Source organism: Eucyclogobius newberryi, unplaced genomic scaffold (genome assembly GCF_026437365.1).
Source record: "Eucyclogobius newberryi isolate DKJ021-1_F unplaced genomic scaffold, fEucNew1.0.hap1 SCAF_19, whole genome shotgun sequence".
Lineage (NCBI taxonomy): Eukaryota > Metazoa > Chordata > Actinopteri > Gobiiformes > Gobiidae > Eucyclogobius > Eucyclogobius newberryi.
In genome coordinates, this window is record NW_027315823.1 from 31335463 (window position 1) to 31348375 (window position 12913).

General features: G+C 40.8%; 2 protein-coding genes across 3 annotated transcripts in view; both read left to right on the forward strand.

The window, feature by feature from the left end:
- Positions 1 to 4893: 4893 nt before the first annotated feature.
- Positions 4894 to 11529, forward strand: park7 (parkinson protein 7). The gene is made up of 6 exons (XM_072452645.1): positions 4894 to 5057; positions 5321 to 5422; positions 6788 to 6847; positions 7317 to 7386; positions 9670 to 9756; positions 11141 to 11529. The coding sequence occupies exons 1-6, from the start codon at positions 4968 to 4970 to the stop codon at positions 11299 to 11301; spliced, it is 570 nt and encodes a 189-aa protein (XP_072308746.1). The 5' UTR covers positions 4894 to 4967; the 3' UTR covers positions 11302 to 11529.
- A 212-nt stretch (positions 11530 to 11741) lies between these two features.
- Positions 11742 to 12913, forward strand: part of kcnab2a (potassium voltage-gated channel subfamily A regulatory beta subunit 2a) — a 145529-nt gene continuing 144357 nt past the window's right edge. For both annotated transcript variants that reach the window (XM_072452658.1, XM_072452660.1), the window contains exon 1: positions 11742 to 11875. The gene's annotated coding sequence lies outside the window, so the exon portion shown is untranslated. The remainder of the gene's footprint in view (positions 11876 to 12913) is intronic.

Consider the following 12913-nt stretch of genomic DNA (forward strand, 5'->3'; position numbering starts at 1 on the left):
CACGGGCATGGCCCTCTCACTCTCTGGCAAACTACTCTGCTAAACACACAACACTAATCCTCCTTGTGTCTATTTTGGCCTCTGAGTGAAGCGGATAATGGGGTGTGCACTGGAAAGTAGTTATGAGAAGTAGAAGTTTGAAATATCTGGAATTTAAACATGAATAATTGTGAATAACTGTGAATTGGCTCACGTTCCAGCACTGACCACGCACATCCTAACCCAACACTTTTTTGAAGGGGAAACATCAATTACCCATCACCATTGAAGGAAAACAACTAAAGGTTGAAATTTACATTCACAAAATGGCAGGAGGCAATACAAGCTGCTGGTGACTGAAGAGTGAAGCAGTTTCTTAATGTTAATAACTGTAAGATTGAACTTTTTGCACAGACAAAGCATGTATTTGCAAGCTGAACTGATAAGAACGAGAAACTTAAAAAATACAGATGAGGATTACAACTTTTGAGCTGTGGAGGAGATGCCCCCCAAACATGCACAACATACAGGAAACATGGTACTAAAGTCTATTTATGTAGAACTAGATATACTCAAAACTAAACTTCATGTCATGTACAGTGCTTATTTTTACTTTGTCCAAGGGTGAAAGTGACGCATCCTCAAGATTTAAACAGTGCTGAACCCAAAAATAAAAACAATGGTTCAAATCGCTTTAAGGAACGCTTTATGCCGAAACGTGTAGCATTGTTGTAGCCAAATAATAATATAAAAAATACAAAATACAGTCTTTCTGGCCTGATATATTTTGCATTAAGATGTAAAACCCTTGAAACATACTGGGTGAAGTAGTGTAGTTGTGATTTATGTAACAAAGCAAACTAAATATTATATCCCACCCGCCTCTGGGACATTAAAAAAAGCCAGTGTACCTTTAAGGCATTTAATGGAGAAACTCTCTGAGCCAAAAACACATGAGACTCTGCTGTAAGACTGAAGCAGGAGCGTCTCATCTACCCCCTGTAAAAATAGCAGGGGCGGGGGGCATAATTTATGGATGGGGGCAGATTATTGTTAGCCCAAAGAAATGACTCTGAGGCAATTCTGGTTCGTGTCGTTACACACACTCAATAATCTAAACAACACATTAACGCAGGCCCTAATTTGTAATTCTGCCTCTGTGCTGAGAAACAATTGGTCATGCAGAGGATTTGAAGGAATCCCATTTTGGATGACTCTTGAACAACTGCAACATATCTGAGTTTTTGTGTTTAGGCTTGTATTGCACATCGGAAAGCCTGATAAAGTTTAAGAATAGTATTTCATTGTTGTGAATTTACTACACTTTTTAATCTTTCAACTTATTTGGGAAATGCAGTGGTATGGCCTTGGTTTTGATCTACCGTATAGTGATTGTTGAACGCACCTGGCGCCATCTTGTGTCAGCATGAGGCAACTGTTTGGAAAATTCAATGTCACCTTTTTACCCCATGAACATGAGGCATGAGGTGCAACTTAAACTTTTCATTAGCATGCAGTTTGGTAGACTGTTTTCAACCATACTCATGAAAAATAGAAAAAAACTTGGTCCTATAATGTAGCAAATATGGTCTATGCCACTGTGTCTGGTACTTTTAAATTGTAGTAATGGTGATTGTTTTGCTATCTTCTTTTTTGTATGAGTCCATTAACTCAAAAGGGAGATTTTATAAGGCACATCTGGCCAAACCTCAGGACACACATGAGCTCCTCGACACAATGTTTGAAAAATCAAGGCTCCAACGTATTATTTACAGGTAGTGGAGAAATGCCTTTTACCATACATATACTTGTGAGGTGATACATTGTATGTTATGCTTTGTTCAATTCTTTAAATGTACTTTATCTTTCTGTTTTATTTATCACTCATCAACCAAATGCAGAGTAGGACCTGTTCTTAAAACATAATTTTGATGCAAAGCCTGTAGAGAAATGGAGAGGAATGGCATCCGGTGTAAAACACAGCCCATGTACTTGAGAGTACTCTTTAACTAATTCCACTCTCAAAATCTGAAATTTATTGTCTTACTAACACACAATGGATTTAGCAAAGGTAACGACTTTAACAGGACTTGAACTAGAAGACCTCAGAGCACTAAACATATCCAGAACCATCCTATGTGTTGTAATTACATACAAACCTAAATTAAAAAAAACATTTATAATGGCATCATTTTCCTACACATTCCTTGAGTTCAAACTAAACATGTAAAAATATGTGCACACAGCGAATGCCCTGAACCTGCTGTGTATCTCGCCCAAACAGAGGCTGCGTGTGCGAGCTAACACCATATTAGCACTGTATTTCCATGTTGCAGTAGTAACAGGATTACTTTGTGACAAACGGTAATTTGCAGAATCCCTTCATTTCAGTGGCAGGATTTTTTGACTCCTCTGTTTCTTGTCATGTACATTATTTAAGAACATCCTCATTCATTCTTCCCTGGAGGTTTGGGTTGCTCCAGGTTTCCCAGCACATACCTCTGTGAGCAGCCAGATAAAGGAGAAAAACACATCAAAATGCACAAGAGACGGGATAATTACAATGAACTGGCCACGATTTCTGGTCCTCCTTCTGGTCTTCACGCCCTAAAATCATTCACAAGATGTTCCTCTCCCCGTTAGATGTATTTCTGTTAGACCAGGGTTTGGCTATACTCTTAGAATCAGAACAGCAACATGGAAAACATTTACATCTGTTCATTATGGCTCCATCCATCAGCAGGCTTCATCATACCATTTCCTCCATCAACATCAAGCGCAGTAGTTTCCCTTAACTTCATTTATGGTTAAAAAGAAAAAGTGCCCAGATACTATAGACTTTTACAGCACTTTGAGATTTGTTTATTGACTGGTGAATGGATTGTAAATACTTAAAAAAAAAAAAATCCTCTACATTTGATCCATCCATAAATGCTGCTGGGGCAAGAAACAGTGGTGCAAGACAATGTTCTGTTGTTAATTACAAATTGTTGAAACTAAATACTTATTTAAATACATATCCATACTGAAAGGAGATCACATAAATAGGATTTTTTTTTTCCATGGACATATTGACATAAAAAAATAATAATATAGAACGTAACACACATATACAACTGTAACGATTAAGTTTACTGTAGCTGCCAAGAGTAACACATAGACTATATATCCACACACAAGAAGATACATTTTAAGACTATTATATGAACTACTAGGCATGCTAAAAAGGAGGTTGAAATGTTACTATCATGGCAGAATAAGAACAAGCAAATACATCTAATCTTAGTTTCTTCTGTGTCTCCTTGTCTCATGCCTGGACTAAACCTCAGAAGACAGTTAAGTGCATAGTTCACGATCAAACACTGAGATATCACTTCTTCTTTAGGAAGTTTTCACCTCCAAGAAACCCTCACATTCCAGAGACAAGAGCAGGCAGCATCCATCCACAGCCAATTGACTCACCAATAACAGGCCAATTTACATGGACAGCAAGAGTAAGCCAAAAAAAAGCCCCTCATTTCTTTCTAGGTGGTCATCTCTTTGTCTCCATACATTATTTCCCATCTTAAATGAGACAATAAATCCTCCACAGACTGTAATATAATCTCTTAATCATCGCCTTTGTGTGTTTAGAGTCTGTGATATTGTTGTCACTTTCAAACATATCCGCGCAATAATCACGTACTCTAACGACTGGAGAATTAGTAAAAATGCACATAAGCGAATTAATGTATGGAGATGAGCTCCGGGAGTGCCACCGCGGGTCTGCAGCAGTTGATCCCCGGGCTGCTGCATATATATGTGCGGCTAATCACCACTGTCTTCTTGGATTCAGTCAGAGGCACGCAATAAACAACCTGCTGCCAGCTCCCCCTACGCTTTCCCTTAATCTGCCGTTTCAACTGGGCTCCGGTTCTCCGCCGTAAAAAAACATGTGAAAGTCAATCTAGGCACCCAGACACCAACACACTAAAGCCCCATAGGATTTACACGCAATATGAGAGTCTTAAGAGACAGACGGAACAAAGGGCCAGCAGGCTCGGATGTGTAATAGTTGGAGAGTGTCATGAAGTATAAAAAGTATAAAAAGTTTCAATTACTTTGGTTATACATGAGGAAACTGGGTAACGCACTTTGAAAGCCTTGGCCCTTCAGACAATCCTTGCATTATACTGCCACCTGCTGGACAGAGTTGGCACTACATATTCTGTAAGTATTGAAGACTATTTTTCAAACTATGGATATTTTTTGGAGCAATAATAATTTCCATTGAAGGTAAATTAAATAGTCTAATTATTAGTCTTAAAATATATATTGATTGGTATGGTTAGTAAAGATGTTTTAGAATGGTAATCATCTTCAAGTACTTCAGGCTATAAGGCATTAATTACTATAAGGCCATTAGGCATTCCTTCATCATAATTAAGAAGTCTAGTCCTTTTCTTTTTCTTTATTATTTTCCTGGGGCCCACCGAGAATTGTCCCTAGGTTGTGAATCAGTGTTTTAGAGAGTAATAAGCTATATATTTGTGATATTTTTAAATTAGGCTGTCGTGTTAGTCCTACCATGTTAAAGTTTAATCGTCTAAAGGTCAGTGTGGGTTTGTTATTATTATTATCACTCTTTTGCACAGAAATATGATCGAATAATTTGGAAACCACAGTTGCGTTCCGCGTGGTTTGATTAATCAGTAGGGTCATTATCATCCTAAAAGACAGTATTAGGCCTTTGTCTTTAAATTTTCGCATCATGTTTTAGTTCAAGTTTAAACTATTTGACAAACATTTGATCTGGACAATACTTACCATGATAAAAATCAGAAATTCATAGTAAAACTGACATTCGCATTTGGGAGAAGAGGGATTTTCTCGCCCAACATGGCAACCCCGCTCCCTTCACCACTGCGCATGCGCCTGTGCCTGTACACTTGCATGGAGGAAGACGGGACATTTGTTTAGCATCTTTTTCGACTATAAATCGATAAAAGATGGCGGGGAAAAGTGCTCTGGTGATCTTATCCACCGGTGCAGAGGAGATGGAGACTGTTATTCCTGTGGACGTGATGCGTAGAGCCGGGGTTTGTGTTTTGAATCATTTTTTAGCTTTTAGTTAGCTAAAGTCACCTAAATAAAGCTTCAAATGAATGACTTTAGCTGCCATGATGAATATTTGTATGCGTTCATTGCTTGTAAGTAGGTTTATTAAGCCTTTTATTCCCTAATGACAACTGCGCAATAGACAGATACTTTAGCCCAAATGTCAGAGTTCACTGTCCACGCAACTTTCAGAATAAAAGCTTTGGCAGAATTGACTAAACTACCTTGATGTGCACATTTGCAGATTGCAGTGACTGTTGCAGGACTCACAGGCAAAGAGCCAGTGAAGTGCAGCAGGAACGTGGTCATCTGTCCTGATGCCAGTCTGGAGGAGGCCCGCAAACAGGTCACAATTCACAATCTTTATTATTATCCCCTTTGGTTTGCAGCAGCAGAACTCCAGAACACTCTGACCACTCACAGCAATAAAACGACAAAAACAATACTGGACATTACAGCATGGCAGATTCAAAACGTACTCGAGGTTTCAGTGAATGTTTGTGCCCCTTGCAGATTAAAATGACAAAATGTAATGATCAAGAAACAACTCTGTGTAATCCCTCATTTTCTATTGTAGAAAAAGATTCAGTTCTAGTCATTGTCAATTATATTTTCTATTTACCTAGAGCAGGGCCAGAGAGAAAAATAAATTGGGTATATTTAAGCCATTATTCAAGTGATGTTTGTACAGGCTTTAACATATTTGTTCACTGCATATGTCGTACTTTCTGAACACAGAAGGAGGAACGTAAACATTAAGGCTATGCTTCTTTTTTTTTTTTTTGTTAGGTATTTAGTATTAACTATAACATGCCTGTCTCATAATTTTACATTTTGTTGAGGTAGATTTTCTTTATGTGTTTTTATTGTTGAAAAATGGCTAGGTTAAATTTTAAACCCTGCAAGTTTCTGCAAGTAAATACAGAGGGTTAGGTGGAAATCGAATACAGGGTTCCTCAAAAACAGCTTTGAGTAGCTGTTGTAACATGGTTAAAAGCTCATAAATGTTAATAAGAAAATCTTATCAATCCACACAAAGGCTTATAACATACAACTCATTTTTTGTTTACTTACTATTAGTATTATTTTTACTTTACTTTATTTTATTTTCCATCCATCCATTTTCTACCGCTTGTTCCCTTTCGGGGTCGCGGGTGACTGGAGCTTATCCCAGTGACTTCGGGCCTGGACAGTGGCCAACTCGTCGCAGGGCCAACACATAGACATAGACATTACAGACAGCCATTCACTCTCACATTCATTCATTAGGGCCAATTTAGAGTTACCAATTTTACCTAACACATGCATGTGTTTGGACTGTGGGAGGAAGCCGGAGAACCCGGAGAGAACCCACGGTAACACGGGGAGAACATGCAGACTCCACCCAGAGAGATCATGTGATGTTGGTCTGGTCCGGGAATCAAACCCATGATCTCCTTCTTGGGAGGCAAGAGCCACCGTGCACCCTGATTATTTTTTTATTTTCCTCTCCCTGCATTCCCTATTAAGATATGAGAGGAGTTTTGTTAATAAGAGTTTTTTGTTTTGTTTATAAGAGTTCCTCTATTAAGAGTGTTTTTTGAAACTTCCTATAATCTGTCCTTTCCCCCTGTATCTACTGCGTTGTAACAATGAAATTTCCCCATGTGTGGACATTAAAGGATTATCTTATCTTATAACATTTAACTGTCTGTCATGGTGGCTCTTACAGGGCCCTTATGATGTGGTGCTTCTTCCTGGAGGGATGCCCGGGGCCCAGAATCTGGCTGAGGTGAGTCACATGGTCCACGACAAGTTACCTCTGAATAAATGTACATAATAAACCACAAACACTACACTATGATAGCCTGTTACAGTGTTATTTGCAACAGCAACAAGAGATGACCATTAGGGCAAAATTACAATATCAAGAATTACTGATTGTAAAATCGTCTAACAAAATCTGCTTTAAAATTGTGTTTTAACAGTCATATTTCTGCTATGATTCATTTTAATGAAGAAAAAGTGACTCACAATTTTGAAATGACCCCAAACTCACCATTTAATTAAAGCGAATGACTTAATTACTGCCTTGGTTTGACAGATGCTGTGCTGTTTTGCCTTTTTATATAAAATGGACCTGGTCATTACTGAACAGATTTTTTCCCGCAGCCTCGGCCATTTATCACTTTGACTTTGTGTTTCATATCCATATGTTGTGTGAATGATTCAGCAGACATCTGTTTGCTCTGTGTGTGCAGTCCCCTGCTGTGAAAGAGGTGCTGAAGGAGCAGGAGCAGAGGAAAGGCCTGATCGCTGCCATCTGTGCAGGTGAAGTTCAGCAACTAAAGCTGTTTTCATACATTTAAACATGTCTTAAAAGGCTTAACACTATTGTAGAAAAAGATTCAGTTGTAGTCATCTGGACACTGGGTTAGACAAAACGGTGTCCAGATGAATACAACTCTTTTTCTACAATGGAATACGCCGAATGAGGATTACACCAACTTGCTTAAAACTATATGAACTTTCTTGAAAAATTAGATTAGATTTGCGTTAAATCAAGATACAATTTATAGAGAACATTTCAAACTTGTTCAAGGGCATTACCATTTGAGAGAAGACTAGCATTTTAACAGCAAAGTTGTGTTGTCACGAGAACAAAACTTCAAACTTGAGTTTAATACAAATGAACAGACTCAATATTTTATACTTTTTTGATTTTGATCCCAGATTGAAAATAATCTAATAATATCCTCATGCCGTCATTCACCAGTTCAAATTTAAAACGAGTCTTGAAATGTCATTCTATTCAGCATCGATTATAACAAGTCCATACACAATATAGACAAGATATATTGACATTAATTACCTAAAAAGATTTCAACCTTTGCAACCAATCAATATGCAGTGCAATACTTAAAACCCTAATCAAAGGATTGTAGTACATTTCTGCTTCTGATGTGATATTTTAACTGTACCATATGCTTTGATAGAGTAGCGTATGTTCCTCCATGACCTGAGCTGGGATTGAAAACGGTCCCCGGTGCAGCGCAGTGTCATTTATCTTTGACATCCTCTGTGTGCCCTGAAAGTGCCTCGGAAGGACAATGTGAACAGTGAAACAGAACAATGCGGCAAAGTGGATTGAAGGGTGTCCTAGAAACAGCTGTATCCTCACAGGAGCAAAGGCCTAATGATCCTGCAGCAAACGGGCTTTTCTGAGACAAAACAGTAGATTATAGAGCTTCTGGTTAGATTTAATATTATTGTAATTGAGACCGCAACTAGTATCAAAACAAAATTGCAATCTTAATCTATTTAGAGTAACTTTGACTTGTATAGGACTGCAACTATTATTATTATTTTACTAATGAGTTAGTCTAGTGATTATTTCAATAAACTGTAATTGTTTTCGACTGCAGAAAGATAGTGAATATGAGATTTGTCCTTTTTATTTGACCCAGATTATGATTTGGGGTCATCTTTTGTCATAGTATCTAAATTTGTATCAAGATTCCAACCTATTAACAATTACAACACACACAATCCAACAATTATTCTGGGCTTTGCAGTAATTATTACCCGCTAATATTGTGAAAATGTATGTATGTTTTGATCTAAAATGTAACCTTATTGTTTAATGTTTCAAGTATATTGTGGGTTGTATGCATTTCCTCATCATCTAAAGACTTTGGATGCAGATTTTTGATACATATTTTTGACTCCAAGTGTTTCTATTGGGGCATTGTCCAGTATAAAACCACAATCCCTAATAGTTATGCATCTAGTATTTGTGGGCACGAGACGTTCTAGCAGTGGCGTCTCGGGTTTCTGCCTCCCGGTCTGGCTGTGGTTCTCGTAAGTCTTTCTTGTCTCCTTTGGGTGGCGCGTTACCCGGCAGTCTGCTGTCCAGCCTGGGGAAAGTGTAATCCGGAGACCGTTTGGGAAAGCAGCCAAGAAGCCAGATCAATAACTTTCTATTTATTAACAGTTTTTGGATGAGCTCACTGCAGTGCTGAGGAATAATGCAGCAGGCGGTGTTTTCTCCTTCTCATTTCAGCACCGTCTTTGGAGGTTTAAACTGTGCGGTCCAAGTTAGACAGTTCGACATCGCTATTAACCGTGGGAACTGTTACGAAACAAACGTACATATGCAACGTTAATAGTTGACTTATGATGTTTGTTTTTGTGCCAAAAGAAAGCGCAAATAGGGCTGCAATATTTATCACAAACTATATGAATGGTCACAATCTAAAAAGACTGCTAATACCTGTAGTTTTGACCACTACAAACTGTTCTGAATGTTCTGGAATTTGAATTTTTGTATTAGTTTTAGCTGTTCAAATTTCAGTCTTAAGTTAAAAACGCAAAATAGTCCTGGTATTAGTTGAAATCTTATGGCAGTTCATGTTCAAGTCTTATTTTTTGTGTTCTTTGTCTCCTCAAATTAAAAAAAACACTTGCATCTTGATATTATAATAACCTGCAAGTCTGTTTAGTTCTACCCTTGACCCCTTAAAGTGCTCAGAAAAAGCCGGTCAGACCTAAATGCAAGTGCGTCCCACTGGTTCTGATGTTAAATGGACCTTAAAGAGCTCTGCCCTTCCGCAGGTCCCACTGCTCTTCTGGCTCACGGCATCGGGTTCGGCACCACGGTAACCACTCACCCCGCCATGAAGGAGAAGATGATGGCCGGAGGTAAGAATGTGAAGGCTCATAATAAACTCATTTGATATTACTTTACATTTTTGCATTCAATTACAGATTAAAACCTGATCTAACGTAATATTTTTCTTCTTTAATACTCATAAACAAACACATTTATGAATATTTATTATTATTATTTATTATTTGTGCTGATTACGTAATAGTTTATCTCTTATGTGGAGTCCCATCTGTGATCTCAGAGCTCACAAGTAGGAATGACTTGTTCAAGCAGCATTCCAGGGCATTTATCAAATTTGAAATGGGGAAAAAGCAGCCGAGTGTGAAGCGGCTGGGATGAGAATCAGCACCTCCAAATCCGAGGCCATGGTTCTCGACCGGGAAAAGGTGGCTTGCCCTCTCCAGGTGGGTGGGGTGTCCTTGCCCCAAGTGGAGGAGTTCAAGTATCTCGGGGTCTTGTTCACGAGTGAGGGAAGGATGGAGCGTGAGATCGACAGGTGGATCGGTGCAGTGGCTGCAGTGATGCAGTCGCTGCATCGGACCGTTGTGGTAAAGAGGGAGCTGAGCCGAAAGGCAAAGCTCTCGATTTACCGGTCGGTCTACGTTCCTGCCCTCACCTATGGTCATGAGCTTTGGGTAGTGACCGAAAGAACAAGATCACGGATACAAGCGGTCGAAATGAGTTTCCTCCGCCGTGCGGGGGGAGCTCGGAGTAGAGCCGCTGCTCCTCCACGTCGAGAGGAGCCAGCTGAGGTGGCTCGGGCATCTGTTCCGGATGCCTCCTGGGCGCCTCCCTCGGGAGGTGTTTCAGGCATGTCCCACCGGGAAGAGGCCCCGGGGAAGACCCAGGACACGCTGGAGAGACTATGTCTCTCGGCTGGCCTGGGAACGCCTCGGGATCCCCCCGGAGGAGTTAGAGGAAGTGTCTGGGGAGAAGGAAGTCTGGGAGTCCCTGCTCAGACTGCTGCCCCCGCGACCCGGCCCCGGATAAAGCGGCAGAAGATGGATGGATGGATGGAAATGGGGAAATTTTTTTATTTACTAGTTGCCTATTACACACCATAATTTCATACGTTATCTTCTAATGCCGCTCATACCAATAATATGACATGAAAAGTCAGAACATGTTATAGAAAGTCTTTAGCAACTTCCATGCTGTTCTGTACGGTCTTGCATTTGCACAGTAGAGCCTGCAGATGGCGCTGTGCTTGCTTAGTTAAAGAGGGAGACTCCTGTCATTCTGCAGCAGAGGAGAGCCCAGCACAGAGGTGGAGGCAGAGGCGAAAATTGATAGAACGTGTTAGAACTAGGTCACCTTAAAGATTGATACATGATATAAGTGCATTTGGCTGAGTGACTGGCCGACCCTGTCCCTTATGGAATAATGTAATCACTATATGTTTGTCCTTTTTTTTAGATCACTATAAATATTCAGAAGCCCGCGTGCAGAAGGATGGACATTACATCACCAGCCGTGGGCCAGGAACCAGTTTTGAGTTCGCTCTCGCCATCGTAGAAGAACTCATGGACGCTGAGGTCGCAGCACAAGTCAAAGCTCCTCTTCTGGTGAAAGACTGAGCGGAAACATACTACTTAAAACACACTCTGCACTCGCCCGGCAAGCTCCAACGCAGGCACTTCTAATCCATTATAGCTGGCACATGTATTCAATGTCACTAGTGCCATATCGCCGTGTCCTCAAAATGTGATGAATGAATACAAAAGCTTTCTAAATTGTATTATATTTTTGTTCAGATGCCCTTTCCAGTGACAATAATGATTGATATTCATGATGTTTCTCAACAGTAAAGCATTTAAAAGGTGAAGCTCCTGCGTGCTGTCTTCCTTTTTAGAGGTCATGCTGACTTTGCCTGTCTGCAGTGGTTGGCTGTCTGTTGATGCCTAAATATAGGCTTCTAAATGCAATGTACTGCGAGACCCGGGGAGAACGCGGGAAGCCGAAACCAAACTTATTGACAAACGCCGCAGCCAATCAGAAGCCTCGGCCCGGCTGCAGTTGTGCGCAGCTCGGCCAATGAGCGCGCGGCCGCAGCCAGAGGGGCGGCGCCCGGTGGTAACGCGTGGTGGGTCTGACTAGCAACAGAATCCAGAGGGCTTTTGGCAGTGAAAGGAAGCGCAGTGCCGCCACAAGGTAGGACATTTTCACTCTTTGCGTCAACTAAAAGTGGCAGGTGTTGTTGTTGTCTGCGGCAAACGCGCTGTCTGTCAGTCAAACACACTGTTCTTTTCACGCATTGCACGCGACCCCGACGGCAGCCACGTTGTGACCAGTTTAAACAAAATTGGCATTGGTTTTGAGTGCGTTGTTGTATCCGATGTTACTGCAGTATTTGTATATCCTGAGCAGTATCCGCGAGCGTTCGAAGTTCCCCGCTAACCACAGTATTGCGGCGGGATTGACACCAGCGAGTCTGTGGTTAGCTAAAGGTGACAAGACGGGATAAACATATGCATATTAATAATGGGAGCGCACGGGTCTGTCAGACAAGCATGAGGGAAAACAATCCGCATTGGCACAAGAAGATGAAGAAGATGAGAGGGAGATGATTGCGCCGCTGCAGATGTGAAGAGGAGAAAGATCCAGGGAGCTCTCCATCCTCCTCAGCGCCGCAGTCGTGGGGATGTCTGCGGCTAACGGTGCGCCAGAGGCCGGGTGCACTCCCCCAGAAGCCCCGGCATCATTAACCCGGACGCGGAGCAATGTCAGAAGGCTGTCTATAGCAATAATACTCTGATGATAATAAAGTGGTACATTAAATGCGAGGTGTTCACGGTTTAGGGGTTGGAGGTAGATTCCGTGGGCACAGCGCACTTTGGCACTCCATTTGACGCAATCTGGGGAGTTGTGCAGCAGTAACAGGTTGGCCAAGTTGTCGCAGGGAAGGGAACATTGTCTGAAGTCGGGAGGAACAGTGAGTTTACGGCCTTAGAAGGTGCAATATGTCTCTTTTCTGTGGTTACCCGGTGTTAAGGCCTGACGATTTACAAGTTTGATGCAAGATGTCTGATCCAGCTCACAATTTAGCCTCACAGTGTAGTTTATTTCTCATTATTTTAGCTCATACTGTTGTTGCACTGGTTGTTTTACATTGTTTTTTTTTTCAACTACAGCTTTTTTTTAACTACAGTTGACCCCCCTTTTTTCTTTTCTTTTTAAATCTAAGACAAA